At 43.4% G+C, this 27394-nt stretch overlaps 1 protein-coding gene across 4 annotated transcripts in view; it reads left to right on the top strand.

Moving 5' to 3' along the window:
* Positions 1-27394, top strand: part of LOC120954627 (1-phosphatidylinositol 4,5-bisphosphate phosphodiesterase classes I and II) — a 96563-nt gene that overhangs the window by 46642 nt on the left and 22527 nt on the right. For all 4 annotated transcript variants that reach the window (XM_040374708.2, XM_040374714.2, XM_040374715.2 and 1 more), the window contains exons 3-5: positions 1160-1306; positions 9358-9495; positions 25350-25483. In XM_040374708.2, the coding sequence (XP_040230642.2) occupies positions 1160-1306; positions 9358-9495; positions 25350-25483 (419 nt within the window). The remainder of the gene's footprint in view (positions 1-1159; positions 1307-9357; positions 9496-25349; positions 25484-27394) is intronic.

Here is a 27394-nt window from a genome sequence, read left to right as displayed (position 1 = left end):
CCAACAAGTTTGTGACCAAGATAATTGCGACCAAGAATTTTGCGTGTATGGATTTTGTGACCAAGATATTTGCGATAAAGGATTTTGTGACCAACAATTTTGCGACTAAGAATTTTGCGACCTAGAAGTTTACGACCTATAGTTTTTGGCCCAAGAATTTTGCCGCTAAAAATTTTGATAATGAGAATTTTGCGACCAAGAATTTTGCGAGCATGGATTTTGTGATCAAACATTTTGCGAGCAGGGATTTTGTTTGTGTTTTGTGTAATAAGCATAGTACACCAGCGACATGTTTTTATTTCTCTTACACACGCGCACCCAACGATCGTAACTGAATCTTATTATTTATATCATCCCTTATATTCTTATAGCCGTAACAATTATTAAAACAATCAACGTCGATTAGATTAGCACATAAAAACAAAGGACAAACATGGAATTTTCACATATACGACAGGACGTCAACGTTTGGTTTGAAGAATGAGATTGTTCCGATAAATACTGAACGTCTGGTCAGCCCACTTTTAGGGCAACATTAGTCATCAAATATGGCTTAAGCTAAGCTAGTGAGCTCATTTCCTTTCACTTACACAGAATGCGAAGAACTTATCCCAAGTATAGCATTAAGTTAATCGATTCCCAAAACCATCGCCACGCTCACCTTCGCTATCAGCACACGATCAGTTCGTGCCGTGCATGCAAATGGGTGAAATCAGAATCACTCCACCAGAAACGGAATGGCCCACTGCACATATTCTCGCGGCGGGCCAAAGTGTAGCCTAATTGGATTGGCCCACCAAAGCTCAACTGCAAGCAGAGCGAGAAAAGCCGAGACCAAAGGTTAAAATGTGAGGTTATTGCGAAAAGCTTTTAGTCGTAATTTTTGCACCCGAATGCGCGCACCCACCACCTCAAGACGTTTCGATATGCGAACGAACAAAAAAAAAGCGGGAAAACGAACGAAAGAAATGGACGCACCCAAAACAAAAAAAGCTCTCTCGGAACATAAATTTCCCGCACCGCTCGACAAATCGACACGCGCAACAGAGCAGTGCGCTCTGAGGGGGACGAAAAAAAAAAAACAAGCAGGCACTGAATTTCACTGATGTGGTTTCGTTTTCTTCTCTTTGCGCGCTTCTTCGCTCGCTTCTATTTTCAGGACTCGTGCAACGGTACGCCGGTGACGCTGCGGGTCGATGTCAAGGGCTTCTTTCTGTACTGGGTGGATCAGAACCACGAGATGGACATGCTGGACATTGCCACCATTCGCGACGTTCGCACCGGCCAGTACGCCAAGAAGCCGAGGGTAAGTTCCGATTTCCGATATTGCGGGGGTTGGGCGTCCGAGTGGGTCCCGGGCTATTTATGGGGACGTTGCGCCGAAGGGCTTTTGCTGCCCTGACCCTTTCAGAAGACCGCCTGCTGGGGTCGGGGTTGATGGTAGCTTATTTTTACTTTGCCCCTTTTGATAGATTGATTGGCGGAAGCGCATTTAGGTTCGATTTAGCTTTCTTTCGCTTCCATTTAGGTTGCTGCTGTGGTTTTCTTTCTCTCTTTTTTTTACAGGTTGAATGTAGCGAAAGAGGTAGTGGTTAAATTAAGACTTCGGGCTATTTTTATAGTAGTTTCTGTAGCATTGTCGTCTCCTTTTTCTGGTTCCTTCGAATTGACTGGTGCTATTTTTGGTTTGTTGCGTCTTAATATACATGATTTGTACCTGAATTTAAGTGTCGATCATTTTTAGATGTGATCTTATGAGTATTTCAGTACAATGCTATTATTGCTAATGCTTAAAGCTCAAGAGAGTCTGTTTATTTATTTATTTATTTCATCTTAAATTAATGCTAATGCTTAAAGCTCAAGAGAGTTTGTTTATTTATTTATTTATTCCATCTTAAATTATTCTATCTTGCAGTTGACCTTTTTATCGTTTAAAACACTCAAAATGATAAAAAGCTCATGTGAAGTAGTTCAATCCAATTCAATGAACCGCTAAAGCTTAGCATCAATTATGTGAATGGATTAGTTACACAGTCACAAACAATGAATTATATCCGACCGCATTATTAAATCCCACTGTTTGTGGTGTAAGTGGACATTTTCATCATAAATCGGCACCACCTTACTGGTGAAAGAGAGCAGTTCCAGCAGCAAGAAAGAGCGTAAACTAGTTGTGTTTCAGTTGGTGATAAAGTTCAATGCTCATCGAACGGTACGGAACGACAAAAAAAAACAAGAAACTCCTCCCATACACGACTACTCTGGCATTAATTTATGGAAAATGACAAATTACACCCTGCGACTCCCTGCGTTCGTCCCATCTGGCTGACTTTATTTTTGGCTTGCTGCTTTGCAGCAAGGAGTTAAATTGTTGCTCATACCATGGTCATAAATTTCACTCACCCTTTAAAATTCCTCGAACATGACAAGACAAGTGTGTAACCTTTAGCGAAAGCGACACACTGCCGCCTCTCTTCGCACAGTGAAAGTGAAAACGAGTCGAACGCGCTGTGCGACTCTATCGAAAAGCCAACGCTCCGAAAAGCCAAAGCGTTGGTGATGGCAATGGAAACTAATTAACAGAATCGAATTTGGTTGTCAGCTGACATTTACGGGCGACGCGAACGGTTGACCCCGGCGTGAATCTTTCTCCCCGTCTGGATTGGATAGCTCCAAAAAGTTGACTCCTTAAGGTGGGTTGAATTTTTGCACTTTTTTCGTCGCTACACGGATACTTGGGCTTCCACTTCACTTCGCTCCACCTGGCACCCCGCGTTAATAGGCCTCGAGAGAGTAGTGTACCACCACTCAGCGGCGCATTTAGGCGGAAGGCAGTGTACCACACCATTTTTCGCTAGAATGGTCGGCCTAAATGGGCTCGAATTAATTATGCGATCATTCACCGCTTATCCCGTCATCGCGCTTAGACGAGACGAGAAGAGTCCTGTGTTGGGATTGGTACTGGTTGTTTTTTTTTCTTTCTCGTTTCTTGTGCGTTTGTGCCTCCATCCCAGCTCAGTAGCCACCGAACTGTCCTTCATTATCCTCCGTACTCTCTGGTGACCCATTGTGTGCATGGACAGTGCAGGGGCACATCATCGTGCTGATCCAATTAAATTTAACTACCGTACTTTATATTCCATTTTTACAACCGCACCTTAAGCTTTCATGGCTTTCAGCTCCGTTGAAGGAGGGGCGCGTTTGAAGCAGTATGCTCCCTCCAGTTCGTTTTATATGTTGTGTGGAGTGTTGAACGGTGCTTTGGTGCCATGTTTCCCTCACTAACTCTCCTTCTGCTCGAGCTTTCACTAGCAGCAACAGTGAAGGCAATCATCTAAACGCGGCTGCAGCAAAATGGATGAATAAAGTACCAAATGGAAAGCTCACCTTTTTCACACCATTTTCATCATGCGTTGCTGATGGGGAGGGAATGTGAGTAGGGGGTAATTTTTCATTTTTTGTCTCGTCCTATCTCGCTTCTTCCTTCCATTGCCACCTTTCTAAACGATGCGAACGTTGTCGTTGGTTCGGCTGGCTGGGTGAGAAGACCCTCTTTTTCTGACGATCCTGATGAGGATGAAAATTCGTTTGATAACCTTTCCATTTTTTCCTCCGTGTGTCGGTGTCGGAGAGCGTCTGTTTGTCCCTCTGCATTGGTCACACTGGACAAAACACCTATGGTGAGATTTTCCCCTGCAAGTACCACCAACCGACACTCGGAACGAAACGAATGTAATATGATGGGGATGATGTCCCGTACCGTGCCGTAACAAACGAATGTTCCATAATCGTACCATCGGCTTCATCTTCTTTTTTCGCCTTACACCTCCAGAATGGACCATCGTAAAAAGTTACGTGTGTTTTGAGGCGGTTTCGTTAGCAGCACCCTCGGAAAGCCGGCCGTATGCGTCGAAAATCCTTTCATTTGTGTCGCACTTTCACCGGCCCTAATCCAGGTGTAGCCCTGGAGGTGGGGGAGTAGGATGCAGGGCAGTATAGTCGTTCTTCGAGCTTTGATTAGCTTAAAGATAGGCGTCGGATTGAAGATAAGATATCGGTGTATGCGAGAGCGAGAGTGAGGCGCTATTTCGTTTTTGCGTGTGCTCTCTTGTGGCAGCGTTATCTTTGTTTTTTTATTTGCTACTTTTACATCCTTTACCTCTCACTCGCTCTCCTGGTACCTCCACATCTATTAACGATGATGTGGGGGATTATGCAAAGGGATAAGGTTTGTGGTGAGCTTGCGTTAAGGGCTTAAGGTAACCGGTGCTAGTTGGTGTGTTGGGTTGCCGCAGTGCGTGTTCCGTTGGTCCGGTGTCGAAGTGCGTAAAGAAGGTTACATTATTTCACGTGCTTTTGCGTCTCAATTTGGATTCGTGATATCAGGGTCCTTTGTGAAATGGGGTGTACGTTGGACAATGTCCCCAATAACCCTTCTGCTCAAGAGCTTGAGTAAAGGGACGAAGTAAAGAAAAAAGAACAATGAAGATGTTCCATTTTATCACCTCTCCAAGCTAATGTAAACTGTTATTTATGGAGATAACAGGATTTAAGGAGAGGCAGTTTACTGGAGACGGGTATTGAATAAAGAGATGAGAATTTAATCAAATATTACAATGGGCTAGGGTAAGATGTTTTAATTATGGATGAGGCTGATGAATTTGGATACTTAAGGAACAACTATTTGGTTGAGAAACCGTAAAGATTATTTTGGTCCTTCGAACCGGATGCGAAGGTCTAGCAATGCATTTATTCTTCAAAAATCGATTTGTATCAGGTGTAATATTTGAATTAATAAAAAAAAATACATAAAACTTATACAGCTAAGAAATGCTTTCAATTTTAGCATTTCAATGGCATTTTTGGTCGCATTTCAGCTACAATTATTTCCATCTTTTCGAAAGTTCTTTTTGTATCAATTTGTACTTGATCTGATCATCGCTTGAGTGACATTGGTTAAAATTACGCTCAAGCCGTACAAAAAAAAAACCCTTCCTAATGGCATATTAATGAGAAAATGTACAAATTAATCATGCTCATGGAAGCCTTTATCGACAGCGTCTCTTTTGAATTGAACATGCGTCGAAAGATACTGCCAAGAGAAAAAGAGCGTAAAAGCTTGGTTGACACATTCGATTGTTTCCTCCGGTTGATTTATGATACCCTGAGGTACAAAATGTATCTAGCAAAAGAATAAAAGCAAAAAAAAAAAAAAACGAATCACAAAAGAGTAAGCCATACGGAAGCAGCACAAAATGTTTCGTAAATCATCAAACAACATTCGAGCGCAGAAGCTGTTCCTTCGGGACAGCGGGACAGCGAAAAAGGAACCGTTTACCATTTGCTAGGGGAAGCTTTTGCTTCCGGCAACACACACACGCGCGTATGTGAAGGTTGATGATGTTTTCAATTTCGGAGTCGAAGGCAAGCAAAGCACGCCTCCAGGTGGGGAACACTAGCGTAATTTTCAAAGCAACTTCGCTTGCAGACACCTTCCAAGTAGGGCGGAGAAATTTGCCATGCCCCTTTTTTTTCGGTGGAAATTGATTTCCCTTCGGCTGTCGTTTGGTGTTTTCATCGCGTTTTCCGCTAACCAGTGTAGCCCTGTGGCTGGCTGTGAATGCATGTGTGTAAAAAAAATGGTAAAATCCTACTATTGGAAGGAACACACTTTCCATTTTCATATATTCAATTTGTTTTCTCGTTGTGTTCTCGGATCTTCTTCGCTTGGTTCCTGTTTCAGCACAAAACAGTGTGTAGCGTGTGTGTTTTTTTTTTTTTTGTTCTGATTGTTCCCTTCAGGCAATACATTGTACCGCTTGTTCATCATGTATGTTCTTCTTCGTGCGTCTTGCTTCCAAAGCCAGTGAAGCGACCAAGTGCTTCTCCGTTTCTTACTGTATCATGTTTCATTTACTGTCAATAGACACTGGAAGCAGCAGCGCGCGGAAGGAAAGAACACAGAGGAGTGTGAGTGTGGGCTTGATTCGAAATATTCGGATGTTTTCAACCGAACACACAAACTCGCTATCTGTATCCATTTTCGCTGTACGGTTGTTAAGGTAAGAAACGGGCACGAAACAAAACAGAAAACGGCGCCACCAGGTAGCACCTTCCGATCGGGTGACGGTAATAAGAGAACCGTTCTTTAACCCCCCATCACACCCGAAGGGCGTCAGCAATGGTAATGCAATGTGAACCTTACCTTCCCGTAAACATGATCGATCAAAGTCTTGGAGGGAAGTGGCAGCGCGTCTGGGTGAGCTGGGCTGCGAGTTGTTGATGTGATTGTCAATATTTCCCGGCTGCCTGCGGGAACGATACACGCCTCGTGGAGGGCAGCGTTCTAGATGTCTTCATCAGGAGGGTAGTCGACCCTTTGAAGAATTTACAAACAGCATGCGATACACGAACCGTGGGAAAAAGCTAGCACCCTCGCCGAAAAAAAAGGCTTCAGGAAAGCAAAGCTCCAAACGTTCATGCACGGTTAGTCACCGTGGAAGGAGGTGGGTTGCCAACTCCATAAAGATTGTTCACCGTGCGCATACATGGTAGAGTTTGTGTTTGATTTATTGAGTTGCTTAAATCAAGTTACCGATATAATATTGAACAGTATTTGCGCTTGGCACAGCGAATGAGGGTGGTGAGCATTTTGGGAGACGACAGAACGAGCAGGCTCCGTATGAAAATGGAACGGCACGGCAAGGGTTCGACGTCTTTCCAGTGCGGTTGACTCTGGCGCTCGAACTTTTGTGGCGGAAAGGGGTGGAACTATTTGCATGGAAAAGGTTTTCCCGGTCCTGGATGGTTCCGTTTGTACCCCGTTCCGTTTCTTTGGCTGTGCTGTAATGAAGCCGTTCCAGTGCTGATGAAGCACTGGCGTGCTGTCGCTTTTTACGAAAGTTTACGACTTGTGTTTAAGAAGAGGTCCCAAAGTAAGGTTGTTTACATTTGCTCGTTCGTTGCATGTGTAAGCGAAATGGGGTTTCGTTGGAGCGCTGGAGCAGGGAGCGGTGGGTTTCTGGGTGTTTGAAGTAAGTTGTTTGAACGGGTTTCATGTAATGGTAAAGGTACGTTACAGGCCGAATGCCGGTTCTAGGAACACTAGTGGAGAATGGGTGTATGTATGTTTTTTTATGTCAGGCACAGTTTCGATGGATGACTAATTCGGAGAGAGGGGACGAGAAGCGGGAAAGTAATAACTTTGTAGAATGTGGACCAGTGTTTCATCAACTGTCGGGGTCAGCAGAGTTGGACAGACATTCGCAAACTAGGTTGTTTGATATCGCATTCCTTTGAAATTGCATTTTACACCGCATCCAATGTAGAAAAGAAATGAATTTTCTACGTAAGCCTTTTCCACGTTCTGAGGATGTTATGAATATTGTGGTGCAGTTTTTAATAGGAACAAATTGCATTATGACTGTACAAGTGTAACTTAAAAAAGGACTGATGAAATGTGCGTCGAAGTACGATATGACAGTGGCCAAGAGTGTTTAATTAACAATACATAAAATAACTCATCAAAGACATATTACTTTACACGGCTTGAGATTTGAATATGCTTTTTGTCGAGCTAAAATTTTGCATAGACATACAGGATGCTTCCAAAACTATATATGGGGTCCTTTCCGTTTGAAGTTCGTAGGCTGAAATTTCAGCCTGTCAGCTGTTTGCATTGTATAGCAGTTTTCGCTCCTATCTAAGTGAGTATAATATACAAGTGGGCTTATCCCAAGGTGTATGAATTTAGAAGGCTGATTTTTATCGCTTCTGTTTCTGAATGAAGATTTTAAGAGTGTTTTGAGTATTCGTCAAGCCTCCAGAAAGCTCGTTTGAGCAAAAGTTTTCACTCGTTCTGTTAAAAAGTGATGCTTTGTGTGGTTTTGTATGGAGTGTTTACATGATTTCAGCCTCCGACTGTCAAACTCCATACAAAAAACTAACTAGAATCGTGAAGGCCCCCTATAACAGTTGTGCATATGCTTCAAGTAGCTATCTGTAATTGTTTTTTAAGATGCAAGAAATAAATCTTTGATATATTCGAGCGAAGGTTCGAAGATATTTGTCAGCTTCTCGAAGAACACTCTGTCGTGACTCCAGATGTGATGCATCCTTGTGGTGGAAAGGATTAATGAATCAGAGCTGGCAAAATATATGGAACAAATCACCCATAACCTACCTAAAAGAAATAAAACAAGCTACGGCACCGATCCACTGGAACGATCCACTGGATCACAACGATCAAATAGTTGTAACAAGACTGAAAATTGGATTGAAAATAGTACAAGCTTGAAGAGCATGGGGAGATTTTACTTTCAAACCTTTTGAAATTTTTAAATGACACTTATCTTTACAAACAAATTTAGAAAGTATGTGAGTAAATATATATTTATAAAAACATAATTTAAATGGAAAAGCACAATAATTCAATTTTTTACCTTTCATCATCATAGCAAAAAGAACTCTTGTATTTTCCTTTTTTTATCTCAACTGTTATTGCCCTTAACACTAGTCTCTCAATCTTTGTTTTTTCTCTTCCTTTTTTGCGACTTTAACACCTTGTAAATTACGAGAGGTGAATGCTAAAAAGCCGCGTAAAAAAACTACAACAACTCTGACGTAACTGTCCTCGTTGAGTTTTGAAGCGCAAGTAGTTTATTTTCAACAATATTCATTCTTATATTCTAATAAATCTAACAGTATGGTACAGTATGCTACTCGACTTGAGGTGGTATTAGTGCGAAAATTTGGATCTTGTGATCATAACCTAACTTGACCGTATCATTGGTTAATTGCATCTTAAACGTTGGAACTCATTTCGTATCGGCTGTCGATCCTATTCGGTACCATGAATGCTCATGTTTATCTGCGTTTGCTTATTCTAGATTCTTTTTAAGCTATGGAAATTCGTACTTCGCTGGTGTTTATTTATTGCAACTGATTTTGTATCGTTTGATTAACTTGTGCTTCCTATTGCAAAGTTCGCTAGGATGTACCTAGAAATCTTTAAATCTGAACCTTAATTATGGATCATAATTATGGACATACGTATGGTCGTACAGCGTTTCTTGTATAGGTTTTAATACTTTAGGAACAGATAAAAAGACGTCTGGTCCTGGTATGTTGTTATCACACAATCCTGCCTTATCTTTTCCTGACATTTTCTTTACCTTAAATTTGTATCTGACCGTTAAGTTGAAAATGTGATCGTCGAAACGATAAGAAGAAGTTGATTTAAATAAAATTTATCAAATTTATAAATAAGTCGCGTTCGAAATAGTAATGTTAAAGAAAACAATGATTACTCATTTTATTTTTTTCAATTCTCTACTCCACAAAACCTCTCCCGGACAGGACATGAAGCTGCGCCAGATCGTGACGATGGGCTCGCAGGACACGCTCGAGGAGAAAACCGTCACCGTGTGCTACGGGGCCGACTTTGTCAACGTCAACTTTATCAACTTTTGCTGTACGCGCAAGGAAATTGCTCGGGTAAGTATAGTCGAGTGTTGGCGGAATCCTTATTAGGCCGGACCGAAACCAAATCAATTTTCCGTCCGCGTTCCAGGGGGTTTTTTTGTAGTGAAACGAATTTCGAATCGCGTTTCCTGGTTTCGGCTTTCGCCTTCCTGCTGTCGAAGCCGATTAAGGGCTTTTACACCGCCAAAGCCATACGGTACGCCGAGCGGTGTTAAGTTGGCGCACAAAGTGTGCGGCTTAAAAGTGAGTAGAAACCGTGGAACGCCTTGATTGAGAAAACTCATCATTGCCCATCGAAGAAGTGTACGACTGAGTAAGTGGGTGCAGGGATAGCAGCAGTAGCAACAACTACAAGAAAAAAAAGGCAAAAGGTCTCTTGAGCAAAGCAATCGTAAAGAGAGCTCGAAGAGGTCCATTGAAATTCAACAATTTTCTTTACGCCTCAAAATAAAAACACTCCCGTTTTCGCACGCAGTTTTAGAGAAGATTTCCCACTTAACTGGAGGGCGCGCTTTTTTGGTTTTGTTTTGCTTTCATACTACACGTTCTAAAGTAAAACAAAACAGTCTCACTTCCACTACCATCATCATCACTAGATGATGGCGATGATGATGTCGTTTTTTTTTCAGTGCGTTTGCCGTTACACTGAACGGCAGCGCACGGTGAGCGCCCGAAGCTTTCGAATTAAATTGCTAACATTCGTGCCTGGGATTCAATATTCATGAAAGTTTTCATTTACCCCACTCCCATCCCGTAGAAGGAGAGCTTTTTTTGTTGTTTTTATTATACGATTCAACCCTCGGTACCACTTGCCACTGAGCAGCGAGCATATGCTGGCCATCGAACCTACAGCAAGTGGCTGACGCGCCTATCGCGCGCGCGTATACCACCGGAAGCGGAAGTTCGTTCTACTTGTGCCCGGGCGAAAAGGAAAATGAACAGCGTCCGTAGTTTCGCAGAAGAAGGTGTTGAAGGGTGGGATTGCCGGTCGGTATCGTTTCGAGTTGTCATTTCAAAGTGGCTTTCGGGAGCAGGAAGTAGTGTCGAGTGTGTTGGGGACAGGCACGATAGTATAGTTGGGGGACATCCTCGTGCCATGCTCGTTTGTTTCATCGGCCGCTGGGGACGTGTTCATTTACTACCGATGTTTTCCCTACCCGTCCCGAAGGTATAGGTTGTGCTGATAGCCTGAATGGTTTGTGGGTGTTTTTCTTCTGCTCCGGCTAGTGGGAGGAAATAAAATGGAATAAAAGGTTATTTCCACCTGCTGCTCTTTTCTTGGTGTTTGCTGGCGCTTGTCGTATAGTTGTAAAATACGAAACAGCAAAACTTGCCAAATAATACGGTTGTGAACAACTGTTTTAGAAGTTGTAGTTACAATATAGTAGCTAGAAGAGACATTGGCTTCAACGTTCAATAAAAAGAAAATAATTCATTTCTTGACTCGTGAAGGTAGTACTATTTTTTGCACCTATTTAAAAGGGCTCTTTAAGAGCTGTCACTGCTTGCGGACTTAATGTCACACCGCACAACGAACACTTGTCTTTATTCACTTCATCCCTCTTCCCTCAACCATTCTCCACAATACTTCAAAACTTGTCCTTTAAATGAAGGGCCCTGCTCAAGCAACTCTGCCCCCTTCCCCGGGGACCATTGGTTAATTGAAATATCGGGCCCCTTTACGTTCCCAGCGCTATGCGATCACCGCGCGGAGTTTGGTGAACAAAAAAAAAAAAAAAAGGTGATGAAATTTTGATGGACCTTTAGGCGACGGCTTTGCGCGAGCGTCGGGCGCGTATTGCTCTCCAAGTTTGTGTGGCACAAAGTTTGTTCCGAACCCGAGAGACCCGGGAGACAAACAAAATGGCAACGCGAAATTGTGAAAAGAAAAGAAGAAACCGCCCAGCTGGCTGCGTGTGGCCGCGTTGATGTAAACTTTTCAGTCACCCTCGTCCCTCGCACCACTCCTCCCCTTTCTCTGCCTTTGGGCCTACGCTACTCTGTTACCCGATGGGGCATTTTTACAACCATTCAGGTGTTGGTGGAGATGGATGGCTCGCAATAACGCCATCACAGCCAGCAATTGAAAGGAATGCTTCCGAGAACAATTGACGTGGAAGGTGACACAACTTTTTCCCTAGCTAAATCCTTTCTTCCCTTTTTTTTTGGAGGAAGCTAACACAAAAGGCTGGGTAAAGTGAGTGAGTGATTGCAGAAAATGTAAATGTTCTCCGCAAAGGGGCTTAGCGCGAGATGTCTCAATTGGACATTAATTGGACGGTTGGTAGGGTTGAAGTTTGTCCGAGATGGTTGTAGTTCATATCTGAAGTGTGACACGTGCTTAAAATTAGCAATACTAGCGCTGTTTCACACAAAGCAAATCGACTTTGATGTTCGGGTGGAAACTTTCCCGTACGCACGAAACCAAGCTCGCGTAGCAAGCGAAAGCGGCACCACGCTTTGTTGTAGGATTAGGCGCGTTTACGCGTACACCGCGAGCAGCTCGCTGCGGAATGTGCCGCTGAATGTGCTGAGGGTAAGCGCGCAGCCGAATCGACAGTGAAAGCGTAAGCCATAGTAATAATAAACAAAATCTACACTTAATGGCAAACGGTTAGCACTTGGAACTTTCGGATCAAAGAACGTCGACAAAACCATGCCCCCGGGGGGGGGGGGGGGGGGGGGGGGGGGCACCCATCCTTCGCCATGTCAAAACGCAAAGCTTTCCCTTTTACCACCCCATCCTGCACGATTCGCATTCGAATCAAGCGCACGGGTGTGGTGGGAGAGAAGGATTAAGAATGAAAATAGAAACCTTATCGTACCATTTTTGTTTTGTTTTGCTTTCAATCTAGTTTGCTTTCCCTTTTCCGCTACACACCACAGTACAGTCGCGCTTGAAAGGCAGCCCAACACCACCCGGCACACCGTATGTTAAAGGGCGGTTTCGATTGGGGAAGACGGTCCCTTTGGTCGGCGTTGCTTAACGCGCGTCATGTTTTTATCAAGATGCCGCGCCCTTCACGCACCCGGCTCGATGGTGTCGCATTCCACCGACGGCAAACTTATAATCACCCTCAACTGGGTGAGCTTTTGGTTGTTTTTTTTTTTCGTTGCCTTATTCAAATCAAACCCGGGCCCGTTAGGGAAAAAGTTTTGTGTTGCTGTTGTTGATTTTTGCTCATAAATCCTTTCGGGGTTGCATGGTAAAGAAGATGGTGCCGGCGGTGCATTGCTTCAGCGAACGTTAACACTCACGAGAATTTTCCCGGAACACGACGGGTGGTGTGTGCTGTACGTTTTCAGTGAATTAAGTATTTTTTTTTTGCCGCCCAACTCAAGACCGGAGGAGTAATCGCTTGTAAAATGGAAGCAATTAAAGCTTATATCCCTGTTTTGATTGAAGTGAGGTTGTGTGTGTGTGTGTGTGTGTTTGTTGAAGTACAGCGAAATGTTAATTTATTAATTTTGACTCCGCATTGGCCTTACAAACTTTCTTGATTTATAGGGTTGGCAATAGCAAAGTGGTTTGAAGGAATTTTCAACGCTTTTACAGAGGTTCATAGAAGTAATGGTTGAAATATAGTAGCCGAAACACAAGACCCTAGTTATGTTAGCCATCTTATAAAACTTTAAAAGAATACTTTTGACTGAAATGGCCTTCATTTTAGCGATAAAAATAGCAATATTACGTTACCTTTTCAAGCCTTTTTCAAGTTTAATTTATTTATTGGATGGAATTGCTGCTTGTTGAGATCTATTTTAGTTGAGCGTGTCTAAACTATAGTGAGTTATGTTTTATAGTATGCTGTATTTGTTTCAAGAGCCACACTTCTGAGGAATTTATACTATGCCATTTTGTCATGTTATTGCTAGTCAGAAGCTTGACTTAGTGTCAACAGCAGCCTTTTTTGCAAAATGTGTTAGTTGTTTTCCTTGGAAGCATTTGACAAGGTGAATTTTATTCCACCCTGTTTCGCCGTCATTGGAACAATTTTTTTCTAGTAGAATTGCGTGTACTACATTTTCCAGGAAGCTTCCAAGAGATGTTACTTCTTTTCATGTATTCTATGTATTGTTTTTTTTTTTAAAACGACAAGTTAAACACTTAGAGTCTGTAAGGTATTTTATATTCCTTGATATAGGATTTTTATTATTTATAAATTGTGATTTCTCAACCTTCTTCTTCTTCTTTTTGGCTTAACAACCGTTGTCGGTCAAGGCCTGCCTGTACCACTTGTGGGGTTGGCTTTCAGTGACTTTTGGATAACCCCCCATAGCAGGATAGTCAGTCGTACGAATGGCGGCACGGTCTATTTGGGGATTGAACCCATGACGGGCATGTTGTTAAGTCGTACGATTTGACGACTGTACCATGAGACCGAGCTGGTAGATTTCTGAACCACACAGTGTTAATCTTCTTAACTATTTAGATTCTAAAGCAGGGTAAATTAAATAAAAAGGCCTGTAACAAATTACTTCAATATATTACAAATGGTTAGACAACGACCGTGGAAAATAATGACTGATGACTAGTCGTCAACGACGATCCCAGACAATTTGTCCGTAAAAAGATGGTTCTGTTTTATCCACCACTGCGAGGCACATGGTTAGTTCGGGGAACCAGCGCTGTGCGCTACAACGATGTGCAAGTCCTGGAAATCGATCATTGCTGTGTTGATTTGCCCCGACAGGGATAATTCACACTTCCCTGCACGCTGACCTTTGGCTAACCTTTCCATTCCGGCGGTGGGTAGCGCTTTCCGTTTGGTAGCCTCGGGCAACAAGGAAAATAAGCAACCCATCATTTATGTGGCCCGCTGTACGGCTCCGGCTTGTTTGTATTGCACGGAAGCGAGAAAGGACAAGGGAACGAAACGAAACAAGCGCTGGAGATATCTTCACCAGCGCCAAGAATACCTTCCACAAAGAAACAGAAACAGGGGAGAAACACATTGAGACAGTTGAACCATCATCGGCGTACAATCGTCGTACCCGGCCAATGGGAAGCTTCTAGGCACGGCCGAGAGAACGAGGACAATAAACAATATAAGCTTCTTTTTACGATTCAATCACGGTGTCGCAGCGGGGTCAGTTTTCCTCCCGATGGCCGCGGGCAATTCCGCGACGACACCGACCGACCGAGTGCGGCCACCCAGCAGGCAGTGGACGAGATTGAATCGATTGACTCTGTGCCAGGGCAAGCAAACGCTTTCCTGCTGACCCTGGCCAGAAGTGGGAGCGTTTGGGTACTGCGTGTGTGTGTGTGTGTGGCCTGCTTTCCGCCGTCCGAAGAGCAAGGGGGAAAAATTTCCCCTTAGTGCTCGGCAGTGGGATAGAAACAAAACCCACTTACACATACACACACAAGAGAAAAAAAAAACATTTCCGGCGGAACCCTTTTGCGCGCTTGGCTGCAGTGGCCAACTTTTCCAACCATCACGTCGGACAGAAAACAGTAAAGGACAAACGTTTCATAAAGCTCGCCGGCCGAAGTGGTTGTCGTTGATCAGTAGTTCACGTTATCATTCCCTTTCTCTGTGTCCTTGCTGCAGTAAGCTCGTTATGGTTTACGGCAGTGTGTGTGTGTGTGTATGATATATTTTACTTAAATCCGGCAACCGCTTCAGACGCCCGGAAGAGCAACGGCTATGATCGATGGAAGGTTGAGCTCCGGGGCACGAAGACGACGACTACGATGATGATGATGATGATGATGGGTTGCCATCCTCGGTTATTTTTGAGAGCAGCAACACCATGGGGCGTTGAGTGGGCAACAGTAGCAACAAAAACAACAACAACACATATGACTAATAAACCCGCAGGAAAATGTGGGCTAATAGTCGGGTTGGTGGGCTTGAAATGGGTGCATTCGTAACGAGGCGGCCTGCAGCAGTACTGTGTGTGTGTGTGTGTGTGTGTGTTTATTGTCCATTTTATCGTTCCTTTGCATAACCATCTTGACCAGCGAAAAGGCAACGAAGTGCGGGCAAAGGTAGAAAGGGGGAAGCAAAGGAACAGTCTATTATATCTATAAAACAGTCTTAGATCATCCTGACACACAGTGCTACCCCCGACACGATTGACAATATGCCTTTGACATGGTGATAAAGTTGAGATTTTCCAGCAAACTGTCCTCCAGGGGAATCCATATTTATGTGGCATTTGACCATGATGGATGGGCTGTGTATCGCCGTGTGTATCTTTTACGAGGGCTATCGTTATCGTTGCCTTTACAACAGCTAAGTTGTATGGAGCACAAGGACCGGGGCGTTAGACGTGTAATGGTATGGTAGAAGAGGCATTATGGGATTTTGGATGGAGAAACCGAAGCTGGTCGATGAAAAGCGGTCAATTATTCAAAGACGAAAATTGACTGTGGTTGGGAAGGTTTTTTTGGCCACTTGCACAACATAGAGCGAGTTAAATGCCTTTATTTTGTTATGGGATTGCTCTCATCTCGTATCGAAAGCTGAAATGAGCGAAAGGCGAAAGCTAAAATGAAACCTTAAGAATGTGTTTTCGTTTAAAAAGAGTTAATACACAAAACTGTTTATAGTGCCAATTTAAATCATGCACATGCGTTGTGAGTGCGTAGTATGTTGCGATTTTCCTGTAATTTAAAACCCTGTAATTTTACCCTGAGGTAAGCATGTCAATATTCATTACAAATACGTGGAATAAGATGTTTTTTTCGTGAACGTTGGAAAGGTGATATTTTGTTTGTCATTTAGAAATGAAATGAATGAACTGGAAGTAAAGTATTGGAATAGAGCAATTGCACAACTTGCAGATTTATAGCCTATGAGTATTTTAGTTGTCAACTCATAAATCATGTTTTTAGCGGAATATTCTAACAACTAGTAACAATACGATTGATGATTGTATTGTATGATTGATGCATTATATTGTAAACAACAGAAACAGGAACATGCAACAAAAATACACATTTGATCTTAATCTTTAAGAGTGAAGAAACAATGCTTGTAAAACAAAAAAAACAGCGATTGAATTTCTTATCCCTTTTGGGGGAGGTTTGTTTTTCGTCTGCCGTTGTGATATCTGGCTTTGTTTACGCTTTGTAGCGATGTTCGTTTTCTTTCTCTTTCTTCTCAAAAACATAAAAGAAAAAGAAAAAAAAAACATACGAAGATAAAATAAAAAAGGATTCACGTTTCATGCGCAAAGCAATGCTATGTTATTGTACTTTTCCTGCTGTCACGACAACAAGCATCGTTTGTTGGTTTTGTGGAGCTACGCAACCGTGATGTGCCCCATAAACGTCATTATACGTACGGCGTACGAAATGGTTGTCCCTCTGGCAAATGGAAAAGCTCATTTTTTCATGCTTGCTCTACTTCCTTGCCGCACCATGTTATCAAAATGAACGTAGGAGAGGGATGTTTGTAGCATTCCCTGTTGTCGGAAAATGATGATTACGAGTAAAAAATGATACACGATGACGAAGAGTAATGAAACAACGGAACTTATTATCCATTTCGCTTTTTATACGAATTTTGACGATTGTTTCTCTCTCTGGATTGGAACCGACCGTATGCAGCAGTGCAGTGCGATGTGATGCGTTTTTCCCTTGACAGCTTTTGGTCGCTACAGAATCATAACTCCAGTTCCGGGCGGTATAAGCACCAGCTTAAACTCACCGTACGCGAGTAGACTTGGGAATGCTTCGTTTTATGCCTTCCTCAAACAGCTCAATTCAAGTAGTGCTGCAATGATACTGTTTCCACTTGCATGATGTAATTAAAATGCACACCATTAGAGCGTTGCAGCCACAAGGTATGTTCGAATCGCTGGGAACCATTGTGGAAATGAAGGGTAAATGGAACAAACCGAAAGCTTCCTTTCGATCATCATCATCTGTCCGTTGACCGCACGCCATCGTACCCGTCGGTTTTATGACGCTCGTTTTGCATCAGAGTGTTTACGTCCGATTGTAGCACGTAAACAATCATTTCCAACTACTATCCGTGCTGTTGCGACTCGTTTTGATGACATTCAGTCACGAAACAGGACCGATTTGTTTGTTGCGTTTCTTAACCAGCAACGAGCACATGGAGAGCCACTTGTCGAACGAATTAGTGTCGTCCGTGTGCTGTTCGAGACTTGGGACGTGTCTTTTTCCTCGATGTGTGCAGGAAGAAGTATCCACAAGCTATGGGTAAATAGACATAAGCCAGGGCGTGCTTCGAATCAAGCAAAACAAAAAAAAAACTCAAAACTGTCACAACAACGTTGTAATGAAATAGATAAAAAACTGCTTAATAAGAGTTTCGTATTCTGCAAAGCGTCTGGGAGAGTTTCTTTTGTTTAAGAAATTTAATGTAGGAACCGCTCTATCAGGCAAAAAAACCTTCTAATTATGACCGATTTTATTTTCAATTACACAACGCCGGATGCTCTTGTATTCCCTCAGGTCTTGTTAATGAGAATGGTGGATGAAATTAATGTCTTTTTTCGGTGATGGGTTTCAATACCCTTGTACTTGAATGATAGGTAAAGTTGCTTTAATGACATGAGCTGCTTACTGTAATTTATTTTACATCCATCATTTGCTAAGAGACTATATCTGCTGATACATTCAAAGGTTTGTTGCGTGGACTTGTTCGAGTGAAACATTTTGATCAAATGTTACATCAAATATTGAAACAGAATCAAAGCACAGTGCTAAATTGAATTGTTTTATTATGCTTAGCTCCCATCTAAGCCTTAGAACGACATTCTAAGCCGATTCATAATAAATGAGTTCGGGAAATGAAAAGTGTGAAAGTATTCGAGCTCCGGAAATGATGCTGGAAGGCATTTCAAATGAAGGAAACAGAGCAATCAATAATTTCTAATGCCATTCTGCGGGACAGATTTGAGCATATTAAGCTGAACATAATTCATAACAATTTGCTTCACAAGTGTTTTAAAATTTGAATTCAATTTCAATTGTTAAAAATCATTTTATTCTAACAAATTTGAAGTATAAACCACTTACACACGTGTCAAAATGATTTACATTATTAGCACCATGTTAACAAGGTTTTGAATAATTGCTGCTGGTATAGTTAATAATGTTACTAATAAATTGGTAAGTTCGCTTACAACGTCTAAGCAGTTCGCCATCGCTTTTGGTTTGCCTCTTTAGGCAAACTTTAAACGCCCGAAACTTTCCACCTTAATGTCTTAATGTCACCGACAGGGAAGCATTACCACAGCATTAGTGTTATAGCGTGGCAGGGCGGGCAAAGTGTAGAGGGTTGCGACTTGAACACTATCCGGCCCCTGTTTTTACCACCACCTATGGCTACCTTTGCCCTTTCCGGTTGTTTTGGTGCCTGCGGAAAGGAATCATCTCGAAAGTTGATTAATGAAGAAAGTTAAATAATTAATTTAATGTTTATCTGCCCTTGGGAAGTTTCTCTCCCCTTCCCATTTCGGCTGAGGCCTGTGCTGATCCGAGAAACGAAACGATAGGCCAAGGGAGAAGGACCTTTTCGTGGACGCAATTTAGGGGCGGGCGACCGAAACAAGCAACCACATTTGAAAATTTGGATGGGTTTTGCTGCCGGCAAAGTGATTGTCTTTGCCTAAGCCTTCTGCAAAACCACGGCGAAACGATAGGCTGGGGTATAATTTTTGGTACATTGTTGCGTTAGGCTAATGAGTCTTTGTTTGTTGCTTCGGTGAGAAAGTTGCGCGGGGAATATATTGCGACAGCGATGGCGTTCCTTTTTCGCGCGATAGTTTGGACGGCTCCCCTCGGGCTTGAGGAGAAAATCCAATTATCATGGGCGAAAAACTCACGCACTGGCCCTTGTGGGGTGAAGAATTTTAATTGCATTTGCACTACTTATTGGGAAAAAGCGCGGCCAAATTCACGCGCAAAATGTTGCCCCACCGTTCGACGCCGTCGACTGAGTGCAGGTAGAACGGAAACAATTCCGCTAAATGCTTTCCAACGCACCGGCTAGGCGGCAGCGTGCAAAGCAAACCTGACCAACCATCGTCCAAAATTCATCGTGACACTGCTGCCGAGCATAATTTCTCAGCCAGCCGGGCCGTCCTTGCTGGCCAGAGCGTAGAGCTGTACCGGATGCGACACAGACAGGTGATGACGGGGCTCGCGCACGGGAACGGTGGGTGCATTTAAAACGGGGGTTCAATTTAGCCCGGCTCTAACAAAGCCATCATCACCTGCGAAAACACACGCATTTCGCGCAAAAGCTAAACGGGCCGGGAAAAGGGAGTTGCTTGTTTGGGTCGTTCCGGTGGAAAATGTGTGCTCTCAACCGTACCGACGTCTGACGACACCGGCCCACGCTGCCAGCACGCACCAAGCGCGGGGAAATTAACGGGGGAGGAGGATTGAAGATGGCGTGTGTTCGCCTGCCAGCCTTAAATAGGAATCTAGTCTACTGGTATCTGGCAGGCTGTCAGTAGCAGAACAGGCACCAGCAGAACGACGAGGCATGCCGTGTCCAAACAGTGCTCTAGACAAGCTTTTGGGACGCAAGCGTTGCTTGATGCCGTGAGAGGCCCACTGTCGGAACCGGAAATATGCGTCTTCATACGCACAAAACTGCTAGCAGTGCTGTCGCCTCGGCATATGGGCCATGGGATGCGACCTCGGGTCAGTGTTCGGAAAGGTTGGACGAGAAATTGATTCACATAACTTTACGTGAATCATTATTTATTTTTTTATTTTCATGGGTCATGTAATAATTAGTATCATTGTTGTACTAAAAAACAATCATTTTTCTTTTCTGTGATCATGCTCTCAACTTCAAAAGCATTTCATTATTAGGGTAAAAGACAATTCTAATAAGCTTATTTTAGCGTTATATCAAATTGTTTGCACACATTTTTACTCATCTGGTTGCTGTAATAGCAGAACATCAGAAGACTTAATGACGAATAAGTACAAGAAAAAGGACCAAGTGGCTCTGAATAAGAAGATAAAATAATTAGAATATGATGTTTTGTAAATTGTATATAACTTCAAATTTTCCCCAAGTTTATGGCAAATAATTTCAGTTTATGGCAATTAAATTTGATACCATAATAAATAAGCGCAATCCTAGTAAATTTCAATAGATATTTCTATGTATAAATCTGCCAATAGGATAGTCTAATGGTAGACAACCTAGACCTAGCAATCTCTCTGGTCGAAAACTACAATAATATTTGAGACTTTTTCATTTCAATACCAGTTAAAAAACTACTGATACTCCATTAACCTGTTCGAGGTTGCCGTCCCCTGACGCAAGGTGAAACTACTTCATTGGAAGCATAATTAAAAGCTTGAAAGCGCGCGGAAGGTATGATGGTACCGTTCAGAAACGCATAACAAGCTGCTAGATGCCCGGCCTGTGCGACGTTGGCTTCTGACGCGAACATACAGCCGTCACCTGCATGAACGGCGAGTAAACTGTGCCCTAAAGGATTTCCAATTTCATACATCTAACCCGGGGGCGATCATACGCAGTGCTGTGAAAGGCACGGAAAAAACGGTCGCGCATAAACACAACCGTGAGTTGCAGCTTGCGTTGTATGTAGGTGTGCTGGGTGGCAATGAAGTCCTGCTAGTTAGCCTGCTGTTAGTGCTGGTGGCCCCATGACAATGCACTGGAAACAACTGGAGCCAGGAAGGTGTATCCGGTGGGCAGGACGGTACCCTGGTTTCTTGCCGCTTTGCGTGAGTAGGGTCAAACCGGGATAAAGAGGTTGATGAGTATCGGATTAATTTAGAATCACTTCAATCAACAACTTTCCCGGGGTGGAAGATGTGATGCAAGTGAGTGTTGGAGCGGTAACAGAGGTGAAGCGGACACCTTTACCGGGCGCAGAACCGACAAGCGTTTGAGGGTAATAGGATTATGGATCCTTTTAAAACTGGGAAGGGCAATTATTTAAATGGCAGTGGAAGTGATGAGTCGGCGTTGTTGCGATGGAATAGCGTGTGCCAACCCTTGCGGGTGCCAGGCGTCGTTCACATTTGTTCTAGTAATTGAGCAAATGCGCGTTCGAGCTACCATGGAAACGTTATTTTCTTTACAAGTAGATCAGCTATTAAATGAATGTTAAAGCTCTTTTTACCCCTTAAAACCGATTCTCTCTCCCTTTTTATTTAAACTTTGTTGCTGCAAAGTGTAAACCCACCGGCAAGTGGTCTGCACCGGTTTACATAACGTTGCTTCCTTCCTGTCACACCATCCCTCACGTTCCTTGGCCCTGGGGCACTATTAGTCAAGTGGAAAACAGAGCGCTTGCAAAACTTTCGCCGTGTACTTCGGTATTTTAATTCGATTGGAAAGTTGCTGCTACTTCCTTGCAGATAAAACGCTTTTGCCGGAACGCTTTTTCTTTCTCTCTCTCTCTGTCTCTCTCCACAAAAATGGTCGCTTTGGTCTTCCCGGGCTCCTCTACTGACCGCTAATCACTACCACTATACTCCCTGGGTTTTGAAACCTTTCAGCTCGTTCCCGGGGTTACAGGAACAAACATGTTGCGCGCAGAGTCCTGGGAACCTGGACAGAAAAGTGTGCTACGAAGAACCTCGTGGATCGCGGCCGGTGGCGTTGGTTCTTCTGGGCTGATTGCAGTTACAGTTGTGGGCACGCTGCAGTGGTTAAAATGGTTAAAGGGAAAGGAAAACTTTTTCATCTACTGCTTGGCTTGTTCCGAACTGAGGATATTATAGTATACAGTCGATTACCTAAGTATATGTGTTGTAAAAACGAGATGATCGTTGTAGAATGTTGAGTTCATTTTGTAGGGAAAAACGTATCGGGTTGAGTTATTAAATTGCAATCAACCAACGTACGAATAAAATGTTTCACCAAAAATTGTGAATAACTTAAGCCACTTCCTGTTTCAAGTTAATCAAAATGCAATTAGAAGAATGTGCTGCATTTATAAGGCAGTTAAAACACTATCGATCTGCTGTGAATCTAAAGCGATTGCGTTGAAGTTGTTGCCCTATGCTACAAAACTACATTGCACTGTATGGTACCGATGGTACGTGCATGTACTCATACACTTCTCCGCTAGCAATTACGCCCGGATGGAGGTAGAAGGTTCTGTGTAATGTTTTTCTTGCTGGCATGCCTCCACAATCGCTCCACTAAACCGCACAACCCATGGCTTCCGCACCATCCGGGTAGTGGGATGACTTTCCGCAAAAATGTGAAACCAAAACTGACCAACTTTTCTGTCTGTGTGCACGTCGAAAGTTTTTCTTTCCTCGCTGATACCGTCGTACCTCCCGCACTGCCTGAAGTCAGTTTCCAACCTTTGCCAACCATCCCGGGAATGGTAGTTCAATTTACATTGCACACACACACAAAGCACGACGGCAAAGGGGCACATGCAGAGCGTGGATAGATATTGCCAACTTGCAGCGCCTTGACAGAATGGGACATCGGGCGGACGGCTAGATAAACATTGATGTAGGTCAGGTATTGGTGGTGGAAGGTGAGGGGAATGGTAGGATGCAAAAGGGAAAACGTGTCCTATTGTCCATTACTGTCCGGTTGCTACCTTCCGAGTCCGGCACTGCTTTTTCGTTGCTCTTTTCAGTGGGTGTGGACCTCATTCGCTAGTCCATTCGTTTGACTTTACTTCCGACGTGCGGGCTGGGCAGGGGTGTGTGTGTGTGTCTGTGTTTAGGTAGGAGGACGGGCACTTTTTATTTCCACGAAACTTCACACAGTGCACACACACACACACACACACACAGGTGGCGCGGGGAACTCTTCTAACGATATTTCATTTAGCACATGCTAAGCATTTTCCGTTTCACCGCCAGATAGTAGCGGAGTCGATGACAGCGTTTTAGTTTTGTGACCTGCAATCATTGAGTCTAAATGTGTTATTTTTGTTCCCTACACTTGCGTGTCTGTCTGGTGAAATATTTATCTTCCAGCAGCTGCAGGAACTCTGTCCTTACTTGTGGACACAACTGTCAATGAAAGCAAGTTAGCTGGTCGCACACAATGGCTAGTCAAGAAGTAGCCCTATAAATGGTTAGGGTATGGAATTCTCTTGAAGTTAATTTGACGGTAGCTGTCAACTCTTCTGACGATACTTAAATATAGAAAATTTCTATAACTTTCTATATTTCTATAAAATCTTCAAAAAACTTAAATAGAGTAGCTTGCATGGGTTCGACATATTAAAACATTGTTCGGCAGCCTTTCCGTAGCATTAGCTTTTACATTGATAGTATTTTAAAGTCTCCAAGAATCTTTTTAAGACTGTTACACATTTAAACTCGATGGTTCTTCGTTTTCACAGCAACATTAATCCATTCTCTCTCTCTCTCTCCAATAAAAACGAATCAATAATGCATACGGGCTCAACCTATCGAACCTTTTCTTTCCATGGAACTCATCACTACGGGCTACAATTTTTCAACCCCAACCTTCTAATGCTCACAAGGTAATGTGCAACACACGCACAAGCATAACTAACGAATCAAACGCTCGTCAGAAAGGGTAGATACTGCTCCCAGTGGACTTGTAGTTGTTTTTTTTTTTGCTTATATTTTCTACACTGCTGCAATATTTCTCCACCCGCTCAATTTAACTGATGAGCTGCGAAATTGTGCAGGCCCGCGGGTTTGACGTGGAAATTGTGAGGAAAAATCAATAACACCGGGCACCAACGCGCGGGGTTCGATTCACTACACTTCAATACACTTTGCCCCTTTGCTAACGCACACACACACACACTCACACCGCCGGGAATTCGATTATTTCCGCGCGGTAGCAACGAGCCCCAGGAAGGCCGCAGTGATGTATGTGGCCACATGCAACCCCGTAGCCGGAGCCATATTTAACCGACCAGCTTTTCACGCGTCAGAACAGTTCGGGCTGTGTGTGTGTGTGCGTGTGTGTGGGTCTGTGTATCCTGGTTAAATAAGGTACCAACGCATCCCTGTGGCTTATTATGTGTGTGCGGCGGCGGCGGCAGCAGCTGCGACCCTTAGGTCCAGCCGTACCCAATGACGTCAGTGAAACTCTCGCCAGTGCACGCCATTACGCGGAACGTTCTTATCTGCCAGTGCTCCCTGTTCTCGGCTGCTCCCCCCCCCCCCCCTTTCCTTTTGCTCCTTTTCATCACACTGCCGAGCATAATCGTGCGCGCAAACCACACCGGCAGAACCCAGGCCAGCTAAAAAATGGCACTAATTAAAAGTTTCATTTCGCGGTCGTGTGGCTCGGTTGGGCGGAGGGGTTGGGTGAGCTTTTTTGTTGTTTTGTTTTCGCTATTGCTGCCGCTGTTCCGGTAGTTTGTTTTTCTTTCTGGAAATAAATATACTAAACTGCTAGAGAGTGAGGCCGCTTTGAGCGGCCATCAAGGTTCATCTGACGCGGTTTTTTGTATGGAAAGCTTCGGTTGCAGAAAAAGTGTTTGGGTAGCAACAATTTTGCAGAATTTAGAAAAAATGTATCTAACTTGAGCCTGTTTTGAAGCGTGTAATTACAACCAATTTTTGAAATATGATACAAACTTTGACGTATTGAGGGTGTTCTATTTAGCTTTAAATATTATTTATTTTTTATTCGTGTTGGAAAGCTGAAATGAAAAACGCCTCACATCCCTATTGGCACTGCAAATATCGTGCCGCAACTAGCAGCACTTAATGAAACACCTAATCAAACACCGAGGGCGGCGAGAAGGGAACGTGTGTCACGGTTGTTGTACTATTTATTTAACGCTCAACTCTAATGTTTTTATCTCGTCCGTTTATACTTCTCCATCTACCCGGCGGGGTACCGAACAGACATTAATTATATCTAACGCGCGCACACCCTCTTACCTTTACACACATTCTCTATATCTCCCCGCTACCGCAGCTATGGTGCGACGAGCTGATCCGGATGGCGTACAACTTGACCCAGCTGAACGGTCCGGCGATCATGTTTCTCCAGAAGGCGTACACCAAACTTTGCCTGCAGGTCGACAAGAGTGGCAAGATTCCGGTAAAGAAGTAAGTAGGACCCTTTTTTTTCTTCTTCTTGCACCTTTTTACACTCCGCACCATTTACTCGAAAGTTGGCCCCATCTTCCCGTTGGGCCCTTTGGGAGGCTGCCGGCGTTTGCCGCAGAGCCAATCATCTTTGGCACTTTGGGCGCGGACTCGCGGACGCGGACGGTGGAAGCAAAATACGAAAGCAAAATTGCTGAAGAGATGATTAAGACAACCCCGCAGTGGACGTAAAGAAATATTTGCATTCCCCCCCCCCTCCGGTTGTTTTTCGGAGTGGGGGAGTTTTCCTGACTGTACGACTTCATTTTGTAAAATATACGATGGCAGCGGGTGGAATGGATGGGTGGCTCTTTATCTGTTTTCCTTTTTTGGTTGCCTTCGGGGTGTTCCTTTTCTCGCGCTTTCTTTCCCTTTCTCTCACTCTGACTCTCTCTCCGCTTTTCATTTCCACTTGCTGGCTTTCGCTGTTGCATTTGCTTGAGTAAAGTGACCGGAAATGGGTTCCCGGGAGTGGTTTTGATTTTATTTTTTTTTTTTTTTTCATCTACAGCCGGTATCGTCCGGAACACGCGCGATGTTATTTTAATTTTCAACTTGTACCCCACTCGACAGCGGGGGACACTTTTGACTCGTGTCCGATGGATGTTTGCAGTTGTGATTTGCACTTTGCTCTCTCTCTCTCTCTCTCCCTCGCTGTTTTCTGTCCCCTCCAGAGTTACTTCTTTCCCACCGGTGAGTGGCAAAACGTTGTCTGTTTGATTTGACTTTCCGTCGTATTTTTTTAAACTCTCACGCTCGGTTTCCCGACACGGTGGAGCAGTGGAAAGTGCACAGATGTAAAAATATAAAATTTGTCCTATTTTTATAACCATTTCAATATCGTTTTTTCCCTTTTGCCCCCGCCTCGGCAGCGGTGCGCAATTGCTAATACGACCGGAAACGCGATGTGGAACAATTTTCTCACTCACCATCTCGCGGACCCGTGCATATTAATTTATCGTGTCAAATTAGGTCGCTTACGAAATGACGATGTGGTTGTGCTACCATATCTGTTTGTTTTTTTTTGTTGCTCCACTTTCTCCACACTTTCATCTCGAACGCTTCGATGAAAGGTCCGTGTCCTTATGAGAGTTGGTGGGGCATGGTTGCTTCTGCCACTGGGAAATGCTGCCTTTCAATGCTGCTGGCATTAGTGACGTTTGCGGTTGGTTGAAAAGGGGAAATTTACATAATTTCCGCCCCGTGGCACAATCTGGAACACTCGGGCTCGGGAGAAGTTGGAGTGTGGCTGGATATAAAAATTAATGCTTTTCCCAAGCCCTGCATCCCTGCAGGGACGCCACTGGGACACTGGCACAGACTTTGAAGCGTGATGCAATGTTTGGTGGAATTGGAGTGGAATATTAGGTTAATTTTTGAAAGATAGCGATTATGAAAAGGAGAAAAAGTTGGAGAAGGAGGGAACTTTATAAAAATTAAATTCTAATTTGCGTCGTAAGAATATTCGCTAGAGAAAAAATGCATTCAATAAAATTAGGATGTGATAAGGAAGGCAAGCATTCATTCATGTATAATATCAATCATCTATTTCTGAGCTTGTTTCTTGGAATTAATGAGATGTAAAGTTTAATTATGGTTATAGCTATTAGAATTAACCAAATTCAAACTTAAAAGTACTTAAAAGTCATATCAGTACTTAAAAGAAATGCTTTGCATTCTAGGCATTACTGGGAATGAAAAACACAATAATTGCAAGAAGGGTTTAAACTGTAGAAGAAGCTTGTAAACAAGATACAATTCATTAGATGGAAGGATTCAGTTAGATTGCTTATCTTTTGGGGCTTAATCTATGGGCTGAAACTAAAATTTAATCACATTGGATGGGCTGGCGTTGCAACATGTTGAGTTAAT

Source organism: Anopheles coluzzii, chromosome 3, assembly GCF_943734685.1.
Source record: "Anopheles coluzzii chromosome 3, AcolN3, whole genome shotgun sequence".
NCBI classification, from domain to species: domain Eukaryota; kingdom Metazoa; phylum Arthropoda; class Insecta; order Diptera; family Culicidae; genus Anopheles; species Anopheles coluzzii.
Note: the sequence above shows the minus strand (reverse complement) of the source record. Positions and strands in the feature narration are given on the sequence as shown.